This window comes from Paroedura picta, chromosome 7 (assembly GCF_049243985.1).
Source record: "Paroedura picta isolate Pp20150507F chromosome 7, Ppicta_v3.0, whole genome shotgun sequence".
Lineage (NCBI taxonomy): Eukaryota > Metazoa > Chordata > Lepidosauria > Squamata > Gekkonidae > Paroedura > Paroedura picta.
In genome coordinates, this window is record NC_135375.1 from 66,396,969 (window position 1) to 66,418,853 (window position 21,885).

At 41.2% G+C, this 21,885-nt stretch overlaps 1 protein-coding gene across 4 annotated transcripts in view; it reads left to right on the forward strand.

Moving 5' to 3' along the window:
* Positions 1-21,885, forward strand: part of TLE1 (TLE family member 1, transcriptional corepressor) — a 100,674-nt gene that overhangs the window by 21,575 nt on the left and 57,214 nt on the right. For 2 of the 4 annotated variants that reach the window (XM_077344707.1, XM_077344709.1), the window contains exons 7-8: positions 20,886-21,087; positions 21,844-21,860. In XM_077344707.1, coding sequence (XP_077200822.1) covers positions 20,886-21,087; positions 21,844-21,860 — 219 coding nt within the window. Of the gene's footprint in view, positions 1-20,882; positions 21,088-21,843; positions 21,861-21,885 lie in introns of all 4 variants that reach the window. The other 2 variants (XM_077344706.1, XM_077344708.1) reach the window with 1 other exon arrangement.

A 21,885-nucleotide genomic window follows, 5' to 3' on the forward strand; every position in this document is an offset into this window, starting at 1 on the left:
TGTAGTTTTATGTATTTAAGCAGTGTTTCAATATTTGCTAACTTAATGATTATTTTTGAAGTATTATTTGTCTTGATTCTATATTGATAGAATCAATGAAAGCTTGATACATAAGGTAGCACCAACTCCTTATACCTGAATATTAGATCTCTTTGTCCCCGTGTTTTTAGTATCTAGTGTCTGTAGAATCTTAATCATTTGATAATTTGAACTTCGGTTACTGTGGTACTCTTAATACATTTCCAAGAATCAAGAAAATGCCCTAAATAGCCCCAGGCTGCCATCAGAGATGTCACAGTGAAGTGCTTTGTTTAGCCTTGGGGTTTTCGTTACAAGCCATGTCTTCCAGAAGTACAAAAAAGACCACAGTTTGTTTGAAAATTTCATTTTGATGCTTGCCTTATTTGCCAGTTATGGGCAAATGCTAACTTGTGTTGTTAGGCTGCTGACAATGTCTTATTAAGTGTGTATTGTACTTGCTGTTGGTCAACACAAATACTATAAAAGGGAATGGTAGAAGCAAGAAGCGTAGGAGAAACTTAGCCTCCTTCACAATTCTTGTTACCAAGGATAGTCTTTATCCATTTCTCGTTGCCTTTTCTGTCTAGTGCATTCCCTAAACAATACTGTGAAATAATTATCTCTATATTCAGTTTGTTTTTAAATTTTCAAATGGCTTAAAGTCTCTGAAGTATGTTCCCACTTATCTAGTCATCACTAGTTGGAATAGATGGAGCAAAGATTTAAGGCAGAAGAAAGCAGTAAGGATTGTCCTTAGAAAACAGCCTGGTCTTCTGTTGGCTTTCCTCTCTGTGTGCTGGGTATGTTGAACAAACAGGGATTTCTGCAGTCATATGCACTTGACAAGCCAGGTATACACTGTATGAGCCAGATATTTGTTGGATAGCCTGCACTTGGACATTATGTTAAACCGGAGCTCATCAAATCCTGGTTTATGAGCTGTGGCTTATGATAACATTTGAATCTAAAATGCAGAGATGAGCTCATGGTGTATGCTTTGTGAGTGGTTGTCAATCAGAAGTAATTTGTTTTGTATTGTGGAGCTCCATGCCCCATGCATACCTTCCACTGCATGGGTTCATTTCCCATGTCCCAGTGCTGTGCTCAGTTGTGTTTCTCTCCCTTCCACATTAAGCAAAAGGAGTTGGAAACAAGAGTGGTCCTGTTTTTTTCTTGATTTTATTCATATGCAAGTGCCTTGAGCAGACTCAAATTATTCATTTATCAATTTATGTTAATTGCTTGTGAGAAGATGCCCTGCTGGTCTTTATGGTTCCTCAGACACTTTGTAATGATAATTAGACATGCTGCTATATGGATTAACAGTGCCATAGTCCAATGACGTCTACAGACAATGAAACCAGTTAATCCATCTGTGCTTAAAATTACATCCCAACTGGAGATGGAAAAAAAACAACATAAGAGCAAAGGAGGATTAAAAGAATGAGCCTCAGCTTGAAAACTCTCCTTTTATCAGTTTCTGAATTGTAGATCTGCTGTCACTTTGCCTGTGCTAAGCTATTGGCAGTCAATTAGGTGAAATAAACTGGGAGGGAGACCTTCATTTCCTTTTAATAGCCATTCCTCCCTACTATGGGGAGTGCTGGTGGATTTTCAGCTTAAATTTTTATTCAAGCTGCCTTATTACACTTGACAGATTAGCTTTGCATAAACAGACCCCCTTTTTGAACCAGATCCTTGTTTCTCCCCTCCCCACATCCAATCAACTGTTTTAAAAAGAGTAATTAAGCCTTTCTTTCTCTACTGCATTCACAACCCTTTTGCTTTATCTCATAAATTCTTAATTTGAAATTTCAGCTCTAAAATTCAAGTAGTCTTTATGTATGAGTGTAGGCATCGGCTACTGCAAGACAGACTAGCAGCCAGCTTTTAAATGATCTCAGATATACATGACAAACTTCTTTGCCAACGTTCTGATCAGTAAAAACAAAATTTTAATTTGAACCTTTAACATTAGTCCAGTGAAGTCAGAGTAGCATGCTCTTTTGTCATGTCGAACTGATATTTCTTGACAGTGTGTAACTTTAACCTGGGATAACAATGTTCCATGCAGACTTTCTTAAGCAGATTCATACAGTCAAATGCAGTTACACTGTGTCTCTAGTTTATATATCCATCATACTTTTTGTTGCTATTCTGGTAATAGTATTCTAGATACTGTAGTAATTTTACATCATATTTCTTACTTTTACACTTTTCCATTCAATTGTATTAGCATATTCTCTTGCCAAAAAAAAATCTTCTAAAGAAGTTATGTTGCCTGAATTACAATGTTTGAGATAATAACAAGTTGTATGTACTTCAGTACATAAATTACATTCTGCCTCAGCCAAGCAATCCCGGCCAGCCTCCTCCCTAATTTGAGGATTCCTGTATAGATGATCTGACAATTCTATTATACCCTGAAAACAGTTATGTGAGCTGCAAATTTCACAACCCCCCCTCCATTTCCACCAACAAGTTTGATCCAATAAGATATTCTCTTCCCCTTTGTACATCTGTATACCTCAATAATTATCCTGTGCTGCACAATAAGTTTCATGCTCTGACATATGCTTGATTTTGTTTGAAAGGGATTGTGTGCACTCTGGAAAATTGGAGTAGCATAAAATCGGGCTGACAATTCAGTGGACCTTTGCTCCCCTTCACTGAACATGCACTGTGTCAGCTTGTCTCCCCAGAGGGGAGGAGGCATCAGGAGTCTGTCTGTTCCTACAAGCAGCAGCTGCACAGAAAGTAAACGCAGCCCAGTTTGATAGCAGCTGTCAGTATTGTTCAGAGGACCCAACTTAGTGTAAAGAACAATAGTGGAAGCCATGCTCTTAAACTGCAGTGTCTTTCAAGCTAATAAAAGAAATGGCAATTTAACGGTTCAGGCTTCTATTGTGAGCACGAAAGACTTCTTTTTAAAATGCAAATAGACTGATACATTCTCCAACATCAGAAACATAATCAAGTAGCCAGTGATTTAAAAGTATTAAAGATATTTCTGAATCTTAAAAGTTGGAGGAGCAGAGTGGGAAATATGAGAGAAAACTTTTAGAAGGATGTTAAGCATATTCCTAGCAAGTGCTCTCCAGATAGTTTCCAGTCTATAGATAGAATCGTTGATCTCCATTCACCCTTCCCCCCATTAAAAAAAGGTTATGATCTTTCATATTGGATGAGTACTAATTGTTTCTAATTTCTGCCATCTTTAATTGAGAATTTGGTACTCAAAGACAAGAACTGGTGTTTCTGTTTGGACACATGGATTGAGAGGGAGAGGAATGTGGTGTGTGTGTGGCAAACTGCTAATTAGCAGAAATAAGTTGTTGAAATATAATGCTTTGATGATGATTGAAATAAAGAACACAGGCTCTGAAAAAGGCAAACAAAGAGGGGGGGATGTAGAAACAAAGATAACTCTTTGTAGAGTGTCCTGTATATTGGTTCTAGCCAAACAGTAAAATTATAGTATTATGCAGTTTGATAGTTATTGCTGTGCAAAGGATAATTGAGTATGCATGAAGAAGCAGAGATGGGGAGAAAAATGGTACATTATCTAATTTTTGTGTATACACTTCTGATGTCATTTCTATTAAGCTTAAATAACGGGCCTTTGACTTTTAGATAAAATTAAACGAGGAAGTAAATTTGCAAGATAATAATTTTAAAAATAAAATGTAGCATCCTGCTGTCCATATGTAAACATGATGGTATATTTTGCAGTCAAGTTGAAGGAATCCAGGTTATGGCATGAAGGGATTAAATAGATTTTCTTGGTAGAATCTGAAAGGATTGCAGAAGGAAGCTAAGCAACAGGTTGGGCAATTTTAAAAAGTGTTTAGTTGGCCATCTTGGAACTTTAAAGGCAGTTATAATTAGTCTTCCATGGCAGCCAGTAAATTTACTTGCCAAGACTGGTACAGAATGGAATATTTTTTAAAAATTGTAAAAGCACACTTAAAATGCAACATGGCAAGAAGTGGGCAACCTGTGAGGGATATTTTAGTGTAGCTTGTTTGTTGACAATTTAATACTTGATGTCTTGTTTCCCCCTCTCCCTCCTGAGATGTGCTCCTAATGTTTGCATGACATGTATCTCTTAGGTTGACAGTACTTGTAAAACAGATTGAGTTGTCAGCCTCTGAAAGACTGACAACTCCATTGCATGTGGTGATGGACTAAAGGATTACCAAAATGCTGGATATTTTTTCTCCTCTTGTCTATAGTTGCCAGCTATCTTTGAGATTGTAGTGTGCGAAGCTAAAGAAGATGAGGTTAACCTCTTGAGAGTTTATTATGAGCATGTAGTTAATCTTTCAAAAGCCTATAAATAAGGTTACATATTTTGTTATAAAATTGAAAAATGGACATAGAGAAAATTTAATGCAAAAAGTAGTACTAAAATTGTTTAGCTCTTCCCTTATGTAGTTCCCAAACACCTTTGTTGTTGTTGTTAGTTGCGAAGTCGTAACAGACTCATTGCGACCCCATGGACAATGATCCTCCAGGCCTTCCTGTCCTCTACCATTCCCCAGAGTCCATTTAAGCTCGCACCAGTTGCTTCTGTGACTCCATCCAGCCACCTCATTCTCTGTCGTCCCCTTCTTCTTTTGCCCTAATCACTCCCAGCATTAGGCTCTTCTCCAGGGAGTCCTTCCTTCTCATGAGGTGGCCAAAGTATTTCAGTTTCATCTTCAAGATCTGGCTTTCTAAGGAGCAGTCTGGGCTGATCTCCTCTAGGACTGACTGTTTTGTTCGCCTTGCAGTCCAAGGGACTCGCAAGAGTCTTCTCCAGCACCAGAGTTCAAGAGCCTCAATTCTTCGACGCTCGGTCTTCCTTATGGTCCAACTTTCACAGCCATACATTGCAACTGGGAAGAGCATAGCCTTGACTAGAAGCACTTTCCCAAACACCTTAGCTGTAGTATATTTTGAGCTAAATGATAGCATACATTTTGGGTGGGATAAAATTAATTTAAATTTTGTAAAGTTATATAGGCACCAAGATATGTTGTGTTTAATTTCTTATGAGATTTTTTTTGTTGGCTAAAACTTGGACTAAGATTTCAAATAATGTTATTTTATTTTTTTAGAGTCCAAGCTTCTGAAGCAGGCAGGACTCATATAGAAGAAGCCACTACAGCCAAAAATTTAGCCGTAGCCAAAGTAATACCAAAATCGATCTCCAGTAGCAGGAAGACATAGAAGCAAGGAAAGCATCGAAAACTATCACCGGCTGTATCCAAAGATCTCTCAAAGGGGCGATCAACACATTATCAAAGAACATGAGATAAACCTAAGATTGCTAGATGGAAGTGGGCTGGTGGTGGGAGGGGTTTGGGGCCCTCATCAGGAGCTCCCTGACATACTGACATTGCACAGAAATGACATCAACATGTCAGAGATGACATTCTGGCTTTTGGACAAAAGTTTATGATAGAGTTTTGTCCCAAAACCAGAGCGGGCACTATGACACATGCCTGCTCTTTCTTTCCCCCCCCCCACCCCCTGAAGCCTCACAAGAGCCAGTGTTTGTGGATCTGCAGCAGACACCACCTACTGCTGTCACATGCATCTCCCCCCTCCAAAAGATTTGAAGCAGCATAGGGGAGTTAGCTTGTACCGCTGCAAATGCTGGCTCTGAGTTTCAGGTGGGTGGGAGTAGGCATATGCAACAGCAGGAGCTTGTGACTCTGTGAGTTTCAAGTGGAGGTTGGAACTGGTGTGTGTGACAGTGACAGCAGGCTGGCTTCACAAGTTATGGGTGGGGGGATTTTTAAACCCCTAAAGCATGAGAGGTGCCAAAGTGGGGGTTTCCCTGGCCCCAAAGGGGATCTGGCATTCCTAGATAAACCACATGCACATAATCTGTCCCAGTAGGATACTCCTCAGAATCTACCCACCAGAACAGCATCTGGCGGAAATAAGAAAAAAGCCCTTTCAAATCTGGGGACAGTAAGTTAATTTAAAATATGATAGATGGGACAGACACTTGGGATATATATTTTAAAATACCCTCATTTGGATGGCCCAGGCTAGCCTGATCTTAACATTTCAAAAGCCCGGGTAATACTTGTTTGGGTGACACGCAAGAAAATCCAGGGTTGCTACCCAGAAGCAGACAATGCCAAACCACATCTTTTAGTTTCTTGCCTTGAAAATCCCATTAACAAATTAAGAGTTGTCCTTTATATCTAATTTTTCTCTACCATAAGGAGTCTTAAAGCGACTTAAAATTGCCTTGCCTTTCTTTCCCCACAGCAGAAACTTTGTGAGGTAGGTGGGGCTGAGGGAGTTCTGAGAGAACTGTGACTGGCCCAGGCTCATTCAGCAGGCTTCATGTGGAAGAGGGGGAAATCTAGATTTGCAGCTACTCTACACCAGCCATAAGTCAGCTGTGACTTGATGGCACTTTCCACCATCACCACTTAAGAATAAACATATTTTCTTCCTACAGGATGTCATTACAAAGAATTCAAGTTTTCTGCCTTGTGTATATTTTAAATTATTAAAAATGTATAATTTAAAAGCTTAAACATAATTTAAACATTTTACCCTTAACAAGCTCACTAGCTATCCACTTCAAGTACACATTTTTGCATATTATCAGCTCTGCTACAGATTTTTTTGCTCAGAGTTAACATGTTAATGTGTTCCAATGTCAGTTTTGTGCACATACAAGTAACAGTAGGGAATGCCTAGATAACCCTTCAAATGTTTTCCATGGCTCAGAAAACTATCAGACATTTACAACAGTATATATACAGTAAACAGACACTTGTTGTCTAAACATTTAATGTGAGTCTAGAAACAGCTAGATGTAAAAATACCTCCCAAACCTGTCAAAGTGCTTTGTCAGACAGATGTTGGACCAAAGCATAGGCATTAGAGAAACTAGAAACCTTAAAAAATTGCTGTACGTTGACTTTAGAGCTTCTGCTTAGTCCCTTTATGGTATTTCTAGGCTTTCCAGATTGGTCGCCAGACTTGTGATACAATGGCCTGACTTGTTCCAATTATCTTCCATGAAATATTGTACATCTATTGACCACTGCAAGTTTTATATAATGGTTCAGTTAACCATACTTTGTATAACACTGCTTTGCATATAGAAAGTAAAGTGTTATTTTCTATCCCCTTTTTGCCCAGGAATGAAATGTAAAAGATAAATCTAAGGATGAATCAATGAGCTATTCTAAAATGTCTTAATGGAAAACATTATAGTTTTGATTAAAAATATGCATGTAGTTCTTCAGTTCTGGTTCCTTAATAACTAGGCTTTGTTACCAATTCTTAATTTCAGCTTAAATTGCTGCACTTTAGACTGCCAGTTTAGACTGTATCTGTTGTCTGAAATCTTCCGGAGAAGTGGACATAACTAATAATAATTGGTTTTACTTGATTCAGCTTTGAAGCATCTTGATGCACCTCCCTAATATTCTTGGCTAATACTTTGTGTTGTCATTAACAGTTGAAAGCCATGAGCATAAGAATTTGAATTCTTTTTTCTAAAGAAAATTTATCACCACCTCAGCATATTAAGACAACCACCTCCCTTTCTTGGCAGCACAGCTGAGAAAATAACTAGTTTTTCCTTCACATGAATAAAATTACATGGATACTTTATAGATCTGGAGTCAACTAGACTCCAAAGCAAGTCATAGAAATAATAAAACAAACCTTGATGTTGCATTGAGCATGCCACCAGCTGCAAAGAAGAAAAAGTCAATCTTGGGTGCTTCATTATGTTCAAAGGATTACTCTGGGGCACTTTGCTAGGAAAGAGGTAAATTCATATTGCGAACATGAATAAGGAACCTTCTTGGTTTTCTAAGATGAGGGGCAGGAACGTTCTGCCAGGGAAAGGTTATGGAAACACTTGATCCTCCTTTTGAAGAATGGGAGCTTGCAATCTCTACCTAACTTTCAGAGCATTAGCTAGAAAATGCACTGATACGTTTGCTGGGATTAATTAGCTCAGCCTGAGGAATTTACATTAAGGAGTTTATCTGACATGTATATGCCACCTGGTCAAGATTGCTCAGATAACAAAGGAAGAAAACTATCATAGAAACATAACATCAAACCATTTAAATCCTGGCCAAAAAGAATTCACAGCCTAAAACATCTATCAACATAATTCTCACAATAGTAGTTAGTCTCTGATTGCCAGCCACATCCCTTTTGCTGGTAAGGGCATATAATACAGGAGGATGCAGTTATTCAAACGCCCTGGCCACAACCTATCCAAGGCATCATGAGTAAACTCTGGCACTTTGAATAGCACTCTGAAAGGGCAAGTTCAGATCTTTCAGCAAAGGGATGATATGATCTATATAGCTAGACTTGTTGCCACATTTTGGACTGGCTAATGTTTCTGTGCAGTTTTTAAAGGCAGTCCCACATAAAGTGTATTCCTCTAACTTGGATGTGATCAGAGTGTGGCTCACCATGGCCAGATCATGTTTTTCGATGAACAACTATAGCTGGAATATCAGATGAGGCTAAGAAAAGATATTATAATATAAAATTCATAATTTTACTGTAGAGATGCTGCTGCTCTCTGACATACCTAAGGGTGTTTTTCAGTTTATTACCAGAAATTCCAGTTTTCTGTAGTACTGGTCTATATGAGTAGCTGTGGAGGTTATCTGAAAAAAGTTAAATCAAAATGGTTTCTGAGTTGCTAAAGTTTGAGAACTGGATTTAGTAAATATTTTACATTGGCACTAGAGGAATAGAACATCAGCAAAGATACCCAGGAGAAAAATATTTCAAAATATATTAATATATTTTGTCAGTTTCATCCTCTATAGTAGCTTTTCTCAACTTTTTTTTACTGTTGAGGAACCCCTGAAACAATCTTCAGGCTTTGAGAAACCCCAGAACTCACGTGATCATGCAGAATATAGTTGGGAAACATAGCTGTGTTCATGCCCACCCAGGGACCTTCCTCTTCCGACCCCTTCCAGGCCCATTTTTTTTTTTTAGGGGAGCAAGTCAACATGACCATGTATGGCCATATCGTTATCCATTGTTGCTCCTCTATATATTTATGAAACAGCCTGGGGGGTGGGATGTGTCCGGCTGTCCAAGTTAGAATAGGGCCAATCAGGTTGCAGACAACTTTGCCCTGATTGGCCCTGCCCCTGCAGCTCCTGCCCTCCATCCCTGGACTCTAGCCTCTTTGCTCTCAGATGCCTCAGTGCCTGGAGCCAACAGCAGGTAAGGGGAGGCTCCCTGGGGGGGGAGGGAAGAGAAGCTTGCCGAGCCGCAAGCTAATCGGCCGCTTTGGTGGCCTGGAGGGGCCGGGAGGGGGAGCCGCGGCTGCCGGGATGGCGGCGACGCAAACGCGCATGCGCAGACGGCCGCGCACGTCCGTGTGCGCCCCTTCCGGGCACAAACTCGCGTGCGCAGCAGTCCGCGGTTGCGCTAGGGCTGCCGCGCGGGCCCCCGGGCCGCCCTCTCCCTGGACTCCGGAGCAGCGGTCCACAGCGGGCGCAAGCTTGCGGACCACTGACCTAATAAACATTTAACCAATTTTTAAAAATATATTTAAAATATTTAAATGCATTTAAAAATTAACTCTCACCCCCACTCAATCAGGAAACCCTTACAGGGCCATCAAGAAATCCCAGGGTATCATGAAACCCTGTTTGGGAAAACTTGCTTTATACTAATTTCAGCTTTCTTGGGTAAAAATGACTGTGACCCCATTAGACACTGCTGGTCAACCAAAACAACCTCTTCTCAAGGTTTATATGCACTATGTATAACTAGGAACATCTCACAGGTGTTCCTAGCCGGGTGAAGTAGCCCACAGGCCTCATATCATTTTTATTTTCTGAGCTGCTTGGTTTTAGAGAATTGAGTCGTTACAGTGATTAAATTTCTTCTAATAAACTATATATTTTTACAAGAGTTTATTTGCACATATTTGCTCAGGGAACCCTTGGGATTTCAGGCTGGAATTTCTTGGTATGATAATAGCTAAAGGGGATCAGAGCCCTGTGAACAAATAAATGGCCGTACAACACATTCTCTGGACCTGCAGTGTGTTTGTTATTTTAGAGAGTTGGGATGGATCCTTTAGATATACGGGGGCCTCAAGCAGTGTTGCTGAGATGGAGGTTATTCTGGCATACAGACAGGCCCTAGTCAATGGCAGTGCTGGTGCAAGACAGGCTTAATCCTTTGGGCATGGAGCAGAACAGTTTGTTGACACCTGTAGTGACTCAGAGTGAACATGAAGAAGGTTTGGAAGATTTATTGGCCTGTGTGAGTGGTCAAACAGTTTCAGACTTCAGACATTCCAGAGGCCAGTGTATGGTCCAGAGAGAGAAGTAGGAATGTGCATGCCTGGAGCTCTGCAGAGGGGCCATGGCTAGAAGATTGAGATGAGGCTTATGCAGAAGCCTGCTGGAGGGAGCAACCTGTACAGCAGACCAGTGGGTAAGCTAATGGTGCTGCAGGAGGAAGCTTTCCTGAAGATCTGCAAGGTCTGATCAAGGCCTTTATCGATTTATAAATCCAAATAGATTAACTTGCTACTCAAATGATTGCAACAAGATGTGGGAGGAGAAGTTTTCCATGTTCCAAGATGGCATGGATGTATTCTTGAATCTGGTTGTGTGGACTTTTCAGTTCTGCCGCAGGACTGTCTGAGAATTCTGTTTGCCTATATAAGAGGGGAGCTAATTGATTTGATAGGGTGAAATACCTCTGGGGAGTGAACAATTTGAGGCTTGTCAGGCAGTGCCTAGGCCAGTCAAAAGACCAATTAAGACCAAGGTTCCAAAAGAACCCTAAAGATTAAGAAAAAACCCTAAACCCAAGGAGACTTATGATGCATTCATGTCTCACCTGAAGACTTTTGGGTAGGGACTGTACATACCTACATGCATGACCAGCTATGTGTTCATTTGATTTCGGTTTTTCCAGACCTTGCTGTATGATTTGGCTGCCATGATTCAAGCTGGTAACCTGGTTTCCTTGGTTGATATAGTGCTATTTGCTGACCAGCTGGCGGCTCAGACTAGAGGCCACCCGAAAAGGTCCAAGTCATGGAGGCCAGCAGCAGAGAGGAAGGTGATGACATGGCCAAGGGATGAAGAAGCAGGTGGCCAGGCAAACATTGTTTGCCATCCCAGGGATGCCTACTCCAAAGGTAGAATGTTGTCATAGCCACAAGAAGGGGCACCTCATATGTGACTGTCCAAAGATAGCCCCAAATGGGAAAGGAGACAGCATCCCTAAAGTGAAGTATGTGATGGGGGAAGAACAAGCAATGGGAGTCTGAGGAAAAGGAAATGTCTGGTATAGTAATTCATTTAGCTGCCATGGTGAAGAAGAAAAATCAACTGAGAAAGCAATGGCCCTGAGCCGAGCCAATCCAGTGCCGGAGATCAGAGGTGGCTAAAAGAGTAAGTGCTACTGGCCTTGGAGAAGATTGCCCTGGGGAGGGTGACAAAAATGTCTTCTTATAAGTTGGTGGTTTCTCCCATCTCAAAAGAAGAGGCTGGACTATCGATGTAATTAAGTTGTTGGTGTTGACCTAGTGCTTCCAAGATTTATTGACACTACCCTGAAAGAGTCAGTCCAGGGGGCTGGCAATGTGTAAATGCATACCTATATTCCCAAATCTTCAATCAGCCTATGGTCTATATGCAGGTATGGTTTTGGTCCTGGTAAGGGAAAAACCCAGTCCTGCTGCATTCCGATTCTGACCAAAAGTTTTTAATTGGTGAGGACGTGCTATATAAACATGCCATGGAACAAAAATCTAAATCTGTGGGGCAGCAGATAGTAAACACCCATTGCCAGGCAAGAACATCTCAGGCATGGTTGCCCATGAGAGCAGAGCCCACCTGAGCAGCATCTTCACAGACTGTCTCAGCAGATGTGCTCATGTCAGCAGAGCCCTCCTTTTGCAGATAATTCTCAAGCCATGCCTACAGAGATTATCTTCCCAGGAACTATCCAGAAGAAGTTGAGCCCAGAAAGCAGTTGGTGGTGTCCCAAAAATATCAGGAAGAAGTCTGGATAATGGCCCATGAGGTGCCCTTTAGTGGATTTTTAGGCATTAAGAAAACCCTTGCATGGACTTCTGATTCCTTTTATTGGTCAAACGAACAAGAGTATTCAGCAAATGTTAAATTAGGAGAGTGATTAAAGAATCTCACTCAGATGGGAAAGTCCTGTGATCATGATGCCAATGAAGATGTCAGAAGATACTCCCACAGAATATCACTTTTGTGTGGATTTCAGGAAACTGAACAAGCTTATCACTGTCAAGAGTGAAGTCTGTAATTGAGGCTGTGGCTGTAGCTGTAGATATCAAAACCATTGATTTGTCATCAGATTACTGGCAAGTTCCACTGAAGCTTCTTCTAAGACTGTTTTCATGGCATCTTTGGAACATTACCAGTCTTTTAAGATGATATTTTATCTAAAAGGACCACGTAAGACCCTTCCAAAGGCAGATGGAGAAAATGCTCCATGGGATAAATTTTTCAGCCAGTTATCAAGATGACATTGCCATCTAGGGAGGAGCATTTAGAATATGTGGAAGAAGTGTAGGGGAGAATCCATGAAGCTGGACTCAAGCTTTTGAGTGTCAGTTTGTCTATAATCATGTTGTATTTCTGGGACATGTAACTGGGTCCAATATCATCAGGCCTCATGAAATCAAGGCCAGTTATGAAAGAATACACCCCCTCCAGGCCCATCACTGGCCATTTTGGGAGGGAGGGCCAATATGACTATATATGGTGATATCACCTGATAAATGTTTTATATATATATATATATATGTGTGTGTGTGTGTGTGTACATACACACACACACACACACACACACACATATATATATATATACACATACATACAACTCCCAACCATTTGGAAATCCCCTCGAAGGCTGTCTAGAAAGTCCAGGGTTTCACGAAAGCCTGCCCTGACTGATTTGTGTTTGAAGAGGGCCCTGTTAAGGTTGTTTGATTTGGACTCCTGAATGCCAACAGACCTTTGATGGCTTAAAGAAACAGTGCAGGCTCCTATCTTGGTGGCACCAAATTTTGTGGTTAGAACTGATGCCTCAGAAAGGGATCTGGAAGCTATTTGGTTACAAATGAGAAGGGTGAGGTGCTTTACTCCATTGTTTTTCTGAGCAAAAAGATTCTGCGCTAAGAACAGGCCTTTTGCACTATGGAGAAAGAGGAGATAGCCTTGGTTTAGTCCCTTGGTAAGCTGAAACAATATTTATGTAGTCAGATCTGTCATATATTCATCAAATAAAAGGAAATAATGCTTGTATACTGAGTCAAACTTTAAGCCTACAAGACTTTAGTTTTGAGATTGCTCACATTAAGATCAACCATTGGCCACTAGTTTGTTCCACCAAGGTCAGGGAGTAATATCTCAAGCTTTGAATTTGTAGTCATGCCTAATGCTATTGCTCTATACTATGCTGTTATGAAAATTGTGACCGACCTTTCTTAAATGGTGCATATTTGCTTTGCTTAGGTATGCTAGTTTTTACCATTATGTGGCTGTGGATCTCTGCTTCCTGGGGAGGGGGGGAATGTCAGGCAAAACAACCCTAGTCCCACCTCTCAAGGGTTAATATGTACGGTCTAACTGGTTCCATCTTGCAGGTGTTCCTAGTTGAGCCTTGTATCCAACAGGCCACTTATCTTCAAGGCTAAAGCAAGACATAAGATAATTGGCTCTACATGAGAACCAGAAAGCCACAAAATGGGAGGGGGAGAATCAGAGCAATGAGGTAATTTTCCAGAGTGTTCTGACTGAGCTATGGTTCTGATTGGTTCATTGTTCTTGTCCAACTCAGATAGCCCCCAAGCTATAATGAGCCTAAGAATTTGGAGACTGAAAGCTAACCTGGATTTTTTGAGAGAAGTCTACATCAAAGAAAGCATGCTTAAGCCGAGGCTTGCAGTTGCAAGAAAATAAGATTGTGTCCTCTAATGCAACTTTTCATTTATGAGGCAGTAAGCTAGCTGTTATTTTTTTCTTAGCTGCTTCTTTTTATAGAATTGAGCTATTAATATATATTGATGAAATGGTATTTCTAAATTTCTTCTAATTATGTGTGTGTGTGTGTGTGTGTGTATATATATATATATATATATATATATATATATATATATATATATATATATATATATATATACACACACACACACACACATACACACTAGATTAAAAGCCCATTTTATCTTGCAATAAAATGGGCGCTAGAAGGATATTCCCCCCCCCCAGCGAAGCTCCAAGGCTTCTGCGTGGGCGGGGGTGGAAGTGAGAAAGGCTCCCTACCGTTTTTGTGGGGGCCGGTGGCTCCGTAGTGTGCGGTAGAATGGCGGGCGGGTCAGAGGCAGGCGTCCATGTGGAGCGGGGCGGCGGCTGCGGCCTTGGCGCGCCGCTTGGGGCGGGGGCCCAGGAGCGGCACTTTAGTCCTAGCTGCGGTCTCGCAGCCGGAGGCAGGCGTTCGGCGGTGGCAGCGAAGGCCGTGGAGAGCAGGGGAAGCAGCGCGAAGGTCACGGAGAAGCGGCGAAGGTGGCGGATAGTGGTGGAAGCGGCGACCGGCATGTGGGAAGGGTCGGGCAGCGGTGGCTGCGTCCCGATGTTCATCGGTGGGGCGGGAAGGGCGCGCGGTCGCTCAGGCGGGGGCAGAGGGACATGATAGCCCTCTTTAAGTATTTGAAAGGTTGTCATTTGGAGGAGGGCAGGATGCTGTTCCAATTGGCTGCAGAGGAAAGTAATGGGTTTAAACTACAAGTACAATGATATAGGCTAGATGTCAGGAAAAAAATTTTCACAGTCAGAGTAGTTCAGCAGTGGAATAGGCTGCCTAAGGAGGTGGTGAGCTCCCCCTCAGTGGCAGTCTTCAAGCAAAGGTTGGATACACACTTTTCTTGGATGCTTTAGGATGCTTTGGGCTGATCCTGTGTTAAGCAGGGGGTTGGATTAGATGGCCTGTATGGCCCCTTCTATGATTCTATGATTCTATTCTATAAGATTGGAAATCATTTATCTTTTTTTCCTGTTCTCCCAATCAATTTTATCATTTGTTTTGATTAAGGAGTATGATCACGACTGTGGCCTCAATAAAAATACTTTTCATTTGTGGCATGAACCAACTGAAGTTTCCTGATATTGTTCACAACATTACCAAATATAGTGGAGGACAGCTGTACAACCTACCAAGTGATATATGACTTTAGAGACATCAGTCTTTTCAGTGAACCAGACTAAGCCAGCACTCCTGACAGTCTGTTAAGCAGTTTCATGTTAAATAGTATGGGAGAGAAAGGGTAAAGCAAAAATCTCCCAGCAGCACCTTTCAGAGATTTTCTCCCATGAAATACTGGAAGTACTGCCAAACAGTGCCTACCAGCTATATAATCTTGGGAAAAGGCTGTAAGGTTCATGAGACTGAACAGGAACACGGCTGTCCCATGAAGGTTATTTAGTAGAACAATCATGAAAGTTTTTATCCCATAATTGGTTCACAAACCATTCTGAACAGGATTAATGTAATCCAGGAATTCCTGGAGATGACTCACTACTGCTCCCTTGAACACCTAGTTCAAGTAAGATAAAGAACCAGAATTATCATTGTTTCTGACCCCTCCTGAAATAAGGACTAATTTGCTCCATTGTTTCGATTAACCACAGCTATGAAAGACAAATTTTGAGATACAGGGACTGGCCATCACCACTCCAGATAGCCTGATAATATCCTCAGGCTTCATAACTCCTAAAGTATTAATAGGAGCAAAATGAGCAAAAACCTCAAGAAAATATTAAAATACCATATGAAGTCAAAGTTAGATATGATTATTTTCGTTAAGTGCTTTTCAAATTGGTCACAGGAAGTTTTCAGATCAATTCCTATTGAGGTTCATCATTTAACAGGCTGTTTCTCTGCACTAGGTGGGTTTAATGGTAGTTTGAAAGTGATGTTTCTTTGTCACTGTCACCACAGAATAAGATTTGAAACTAGCTCTACGTTTGATCAGCTTCAGCATGAATTTTCTTCCTGTGCTATTCTAGCAATTATTCCAGTTTCATTGTTCCAGCTCCAGTCACAAGTGGGAGCAGTTGCTTGAGAGCAACCATGTCCATTATATATGTAGTGCCCTCATTTCAGATTGTCATCTAGGTCAGCGATCCCCAACCGCTGGTCCAATGACCAGTCCCAGTCCATGGATCAGTTGATACCGGGCCATGGCTCCTTATCCTCCTCCCCAGCTGCTGCCTCGGGGGCTGCCCTGCCATTCTGCCGCTGGCTCACCTTTGGTGCTCTCCAGTGGCCGCCATGGCTGGGGCTCTCCCTTGGCATGGCACTGCGCAGCAGGTGGCAGGAAATCAGGGGCGCTGGCGGGAAAGCAAGTAGAGCAGGGGCTCAGGCGGCGGCAACAATGTCCCTTGGCAAAAGACTACCCCCCCAGGCCTCAGTAAAATTGTCAAGCCTTGAAAGGACCCCGGTGACAAAAAGACTGATGTAGGTCATTGACAGGTCTACCAGCTTATCAGATGGCAACTCCTGCAGAGCTACTAGAAAACCAATGGGCTTTGTCATTGTCTAGAAATTGATGTTTTTACCAGGTTCCCCCCCCCCAGCTGATAGATCTTCAGTGTTTAATCCATACTAAACTATATGTGCATGATAATGGATTTATTAAAAGCTCTTCCACCTCATGAAAATCCCATGAGTTCACAGCTCAATAGATACACTCAAAAAACCTACCAAGGGAGGTGGTAGGTGTGGTAGTTTTGCCCAGTCACCGTTCTGCTTCATAATAGTTGGGTTCCTTCCTGCCTTCCTTCCTTCCTTTCTAGTAGTGAACATACAACATTGTTCCTGTCTTGTCACAGATTCTGAGTTTAATTGTGTAGAAACTTGAGAAAATAGCCTTGAACGTTTATTTTTAGTTTTCATGTATTATTTTTCTGTTTCAGCATGGTTCTCACTATCCCAATGTTGAGAACAGATAGTTGATGAATAAATGGCTTCATCCCCAGAATAAATCCAAGAACAAGACGAACAGAGTTTGAAACAAGAGCCAGTTTGGTGTAGTGGTTAGGTGTGCAGACTTCTAATCTGGTATGCCGGGTTCGATTCTACACTCCCCCACATGCAGCCAGCTGCGTGACCTTGGGCTCGCCACGGCACTGATAAAACTGTTCTGACCGGGCAGTGATATCAGGGCTCTCTCAGCCTCACCCACCCCACAGGGTGTCTGTTGTGGGGGGAGGAAAGGGAAGGCGACTGTAAGCCGCTTTGAGCCTCCTTCGGGTAGGGAAAAGCGGCATATAAGAACCAACTCTTCTTCTTCTTTCTTTCTTTCTTTCTTTCTTTCTTTCTTTCTTTCTTTCTTTCTTTCTTTCTTTCTTTCTTTCTTTCTTTCTTTCTTTCTTTCTTTCTTTCTTCCCCTCCCCTCCCCTCCCCTCCCCTCCCCTCCCCTCCCTTCTACCCATCCATCCACCCACCCCGCTAGTGCCCGCTGTATTTTTGGTACAGCGGGCTTAATATCTAGTGTAGATAGAAGTCATCTATAGACTCTTGCACACATGCAGGTAGACATAAGAGTCTCGCTTGGGCACCTATTCAAAGATTGCAAATATAAGCCTTACTATTTATTTTTTCATGTAGACGTGAACGGATGTTAGCCACTGAGCAGTTGTTTTCTTTATTACACTGGTAATGTCTAATACTGCTATTGCATATGACTTGATCTGAATTGGCCCTCTCTATAAAAAGAAGAAAATTATGTAAGGAATGCATTATCTTATAAAGTTGCATGTACATTGTTCCATATTTTGCTTCTGAACCTAAGCCTACCTCTAAACAAAAATCAGTAAGGGTTATGAGCCCATTTCTCATGACCAGCATCTAGCTTTGACAAGCAAGTCAGGACTGACGTGGTTAGCACTCATCTCCCCCCCAAGCTAAGCAGGGTCAGCCCTGGTTAGGATTTGGATGAAAGACTTCCAAGGGATTATCACGGTTGTGACACTGAAGCAGGCAATGGCAAACCACCTCTGAATGTTTCTTGCAAAGAAAACTGTATGGCATTTTCCACAACAGTAAACAAGTCTGTGCTAAAACCAAGTACCTTGCTATTTCAGTGCATGTGTTAATTATTTGAAGTACCATATTGTGGTACTATGTGTAATGTAATTGTTGCTGTGATTCATATAAAATTATATATGCATGTGTGTTTCCTTGTGGAGATAACACAGTAACTGTTTAGACAGCCTCACTGAGTAGCAGATTGTGTTTTTATTCATGATGTTTTCATATGTGTGCACACACATCTTACCTTTCCAAGACAAGCCCTTTTTTATGCTGCTTTGCATTCTATTCTTTGTCATTCTCCCAAGTTGGGATAAGGGAAGAAGAGTCAAGTGTAAGAGAGGCTGGAAAAATAGACATGAAGTTGCCTTCTATTGGTCTATTAAGATCAGTAGTGTCTATTCAGACCGGCAGTGGTTTGTTGTGGTGTGTAGTAGTAGTAGCAGTAGTAGCAGTAATAACAACCGTAAATGAAATTAAAAGGCCCTGGCCAATTTCACCTCCTTTGGGCTGAGGATCCTAAGCAAATTTTGGTCTGCTGGTCTTAACACTCTTTGGGAGATGTAAGGGGGAAAGTCCCATAGATACATGGTTCTAGACTGTTTAAAGGTTAATACCAAAACCTTGAACCTGATCTGGATTCCTGTTGGAGTTTCTGGAGGAGTCTCACAGGAAGCTCTGCATAGAGTAAAGTGACCAGATTGTCCATCCTTTGGAGGGACATCTGGGGGCACCTGGCAAATGGTACTTATATTGAAATTAAATATATATATATATTACAATACTATTTTTGTGTTCTATGCATTCTACTGGGCCTCAGTAAAAGGCGTTGAGTGGTCCCCGGCGTTGAGTGGTCCCCGGTGATAAAAAGATTGGGGACCACTGTTTTAGAAGTAACGGCTGTAGGGATTTTGCTCCCTCTTTCTGACAAAGTGGAATAAAACCTGCATAAATTCCTTTATGCTGTTGGTCAGAAGTCCAAGGGCTGTTGAATATATTTGTCTTGGGATTTGTTTTTATTAAGTCTGTTAGTCACTTTAACTGAAAGGCAAGATAAATCTTTCAGTTGGCAAGATAAATCTTTCAGTTAGATTATCTGAGTTGTATTCCTTTTTACATTTAATTAGCTCAAAAGTAAAGAGTATATCTGATGAGATCTGGTCAACTGCTGTCATAGTTCCCAGGAAGGATCTCTGCTGCTAGACCCCTGAAAAAATTGTCCTAAAGGAACAATAACAGGTATTGAATAGGGGCTGTGGTGAGAAGGGGAATCAGTGTCAATCTACCGCTTCCCACAGGAATGGGAATTATTATTCCATGTGAGTGCTGGTGCAAGAACATGAAAGGGCAAATTCTGCAGTCTCCATTCCTTAAAAGCTGTTCCTGATCACCAGGAGCCCTTTGGGAGTGGTGTGGAATTCAAGTAAGGGAAGAGACTTATGTAGGGTTTCTGATTAGTTAAAATAAGATTTATTTATTCTTTGGCCCTTAATTTAAATGATGATCATGCCGTTTATGAAATGAAGGCTTTTCTCCCTCAGAGAAGTTTAATTAGTAGGCTGACCATATGTATCCTTTGGAAGGGGACAGTTCCCCCCAACATTTCCTGGCTGTCCCCTCATTTTAATTAACATGTCAATTTTGTCCCCTTTTAAATAAAAGGTATATACTTGCTGTAGCTTAAGTTTTTGTTTTGCTTGTATGCTAATGTAACCAATGTCATTTTCATTTATGTTTGAGAGAAGGATGCAAAAGGTCTTGGAGCATGGGCAGTTGGCAGACTTGCAGCTGCATGAGCCCCATGCTGTTATTTCTTGTGGCCTTTTAGGGGCTGCTGTAAAAAAAGGGTTTTGTAATTAAAGATATGGTTAAAAAACCTTCCCCCTAGCTGAGTTCTTTTGTCCTACATTTACCTAAATTTTTGTATGGGTTCTGTCACTGAAGAAAAATGATAAGCTCAATATGTTTATGAAACCTTTTTTTATCATCTTACTTTCACAAATACAGAATATTTAACACCCATCCCATTTTTTGCTATCAACACTGTCCTCTTTTTATGTCAAGGAAATATGGTCAGCCTATTAATTAGCATATCATGTTATAATCACACTGAATTTTTTTCATACAGATCACCTGTTGGTCTGTGTTTTGTCAATGTTCAAGACATGAATTTATATGAGGGAGAAAGGAATTATGAAAACAATATTTAGAAGTAATTTCCTCACAGAACAAAATGTTAACATGCTCTTGGAGCACAACGTTGTCTGTTGACTCTCTGGTGCTTAAAATAGTCCTGCTAGAAGCGACAGTGAAGCCTTATTTTAGACAGGATTCTTCAGTTCATCATTTTGTCTTTAATCAAAGCAGTTGTAAAAATAGGCCTTTGGGGCTGGGATGCTATGGGTAAGCTGTAGTCTTGTCTGCACTAATTCTGTTAATATGGAAGTGGATTTGGAGAGATACCAGATGTCTTAAAGAGTCTAGACCGCACAAATCTCCAGTTAGTCGAGAGGTGGATTTAAATTGCGCGGCTCAGCTCTGTAATACAAAGTAGAATCAATAATCCGAGGAAATATTCTGGCAGTTGTGAAATCTAGTATGGGTGATTAGCCAGAGTAAGGAAGTAGGAAGTAGCATGTCGATCCATTTGTTTTGAAAGCAGTTCAGTTGACTAACAAGTCCTTTTCTTTTCTTTCCTTCCCTCAAATGGCTTGCTGTATGCCTCTGCTTGGATATTCCACCCCAAATGACAGCAGCAACAATTGCAGGCTCAGCATCTCTCACATGGCCATGGACCTCCAGTGCCTCTAACACCACACCCATCAGGACTTCAGCCTCCTGGGATTCCACCCCTTGGGAGCAGCGCTGGCCTTCTTGCCCTTTCAAGCGCTCTGGGTGGGCAGTCTCACCTGGCAATAAAAGATGACAAGAAGCACCATGATACAGACCACCACAGAGGTGAGAGGCATGGAAAGCCTGATTAGGACATTATCAAATGTGTGTATGCACACTGCTGCAAGTAATGGCCATCTCTAAAGAAATTGAGCTCTGTAGAACGAAAGCCAAGAACAAACTGATTGCCAAATGTTAAGACTAGTGTTCTGCATTTAAGCCACTGAAGCAAAATTCAACTCGAATTTTTTTCAGTATTTGAGCTTGGAGATCACTAATGGTATCTCCTGCTTTTATGAAATGCAGGGCATTTTGACAGATGCTTAGGCATAACCTCAATGGCCTGCACAATATTGTTGAAAATTGTTAACGGAATACGTAGTAATGCTTTTTCTCTTTTTAAAAAAGACAAATGTTCAATGGAAGTTGGATTGGGTGGGAAGGGTGGACAAATGATGAGTCAAATTTTCAGGCAAATGTGTTCAAAATGAAAGGCTTAGAGCTTTTACATCTGTTTTGTAGGTTTGTTTAGGACACTTAAATATTGGGCAAAATTGCACTTGAATAATTTTTGAAGAAAAAATAATTTATTCTGTCATGGAAAGAACTAGGCTTTGTGTATGGTTAAAATGTAAATCATGTTTACAAAATGTAATTTTCAGGAAATCACTGTATTAGGAATGTGCAATGACTTATATAAATAAAAGCCATTTTAAAACTGTTCGCGGCTTGCGTTCTAATTTTTCCCCCCTTTTTATTTCTGTTCTTGCCTCTGTGTCTGAACGGGCATGTCTGTGCATTTCTTGGTTACTACGGGAACAGACAGAGATCCGGGCACAGTAAGTACCCATATTCCTGCTAACA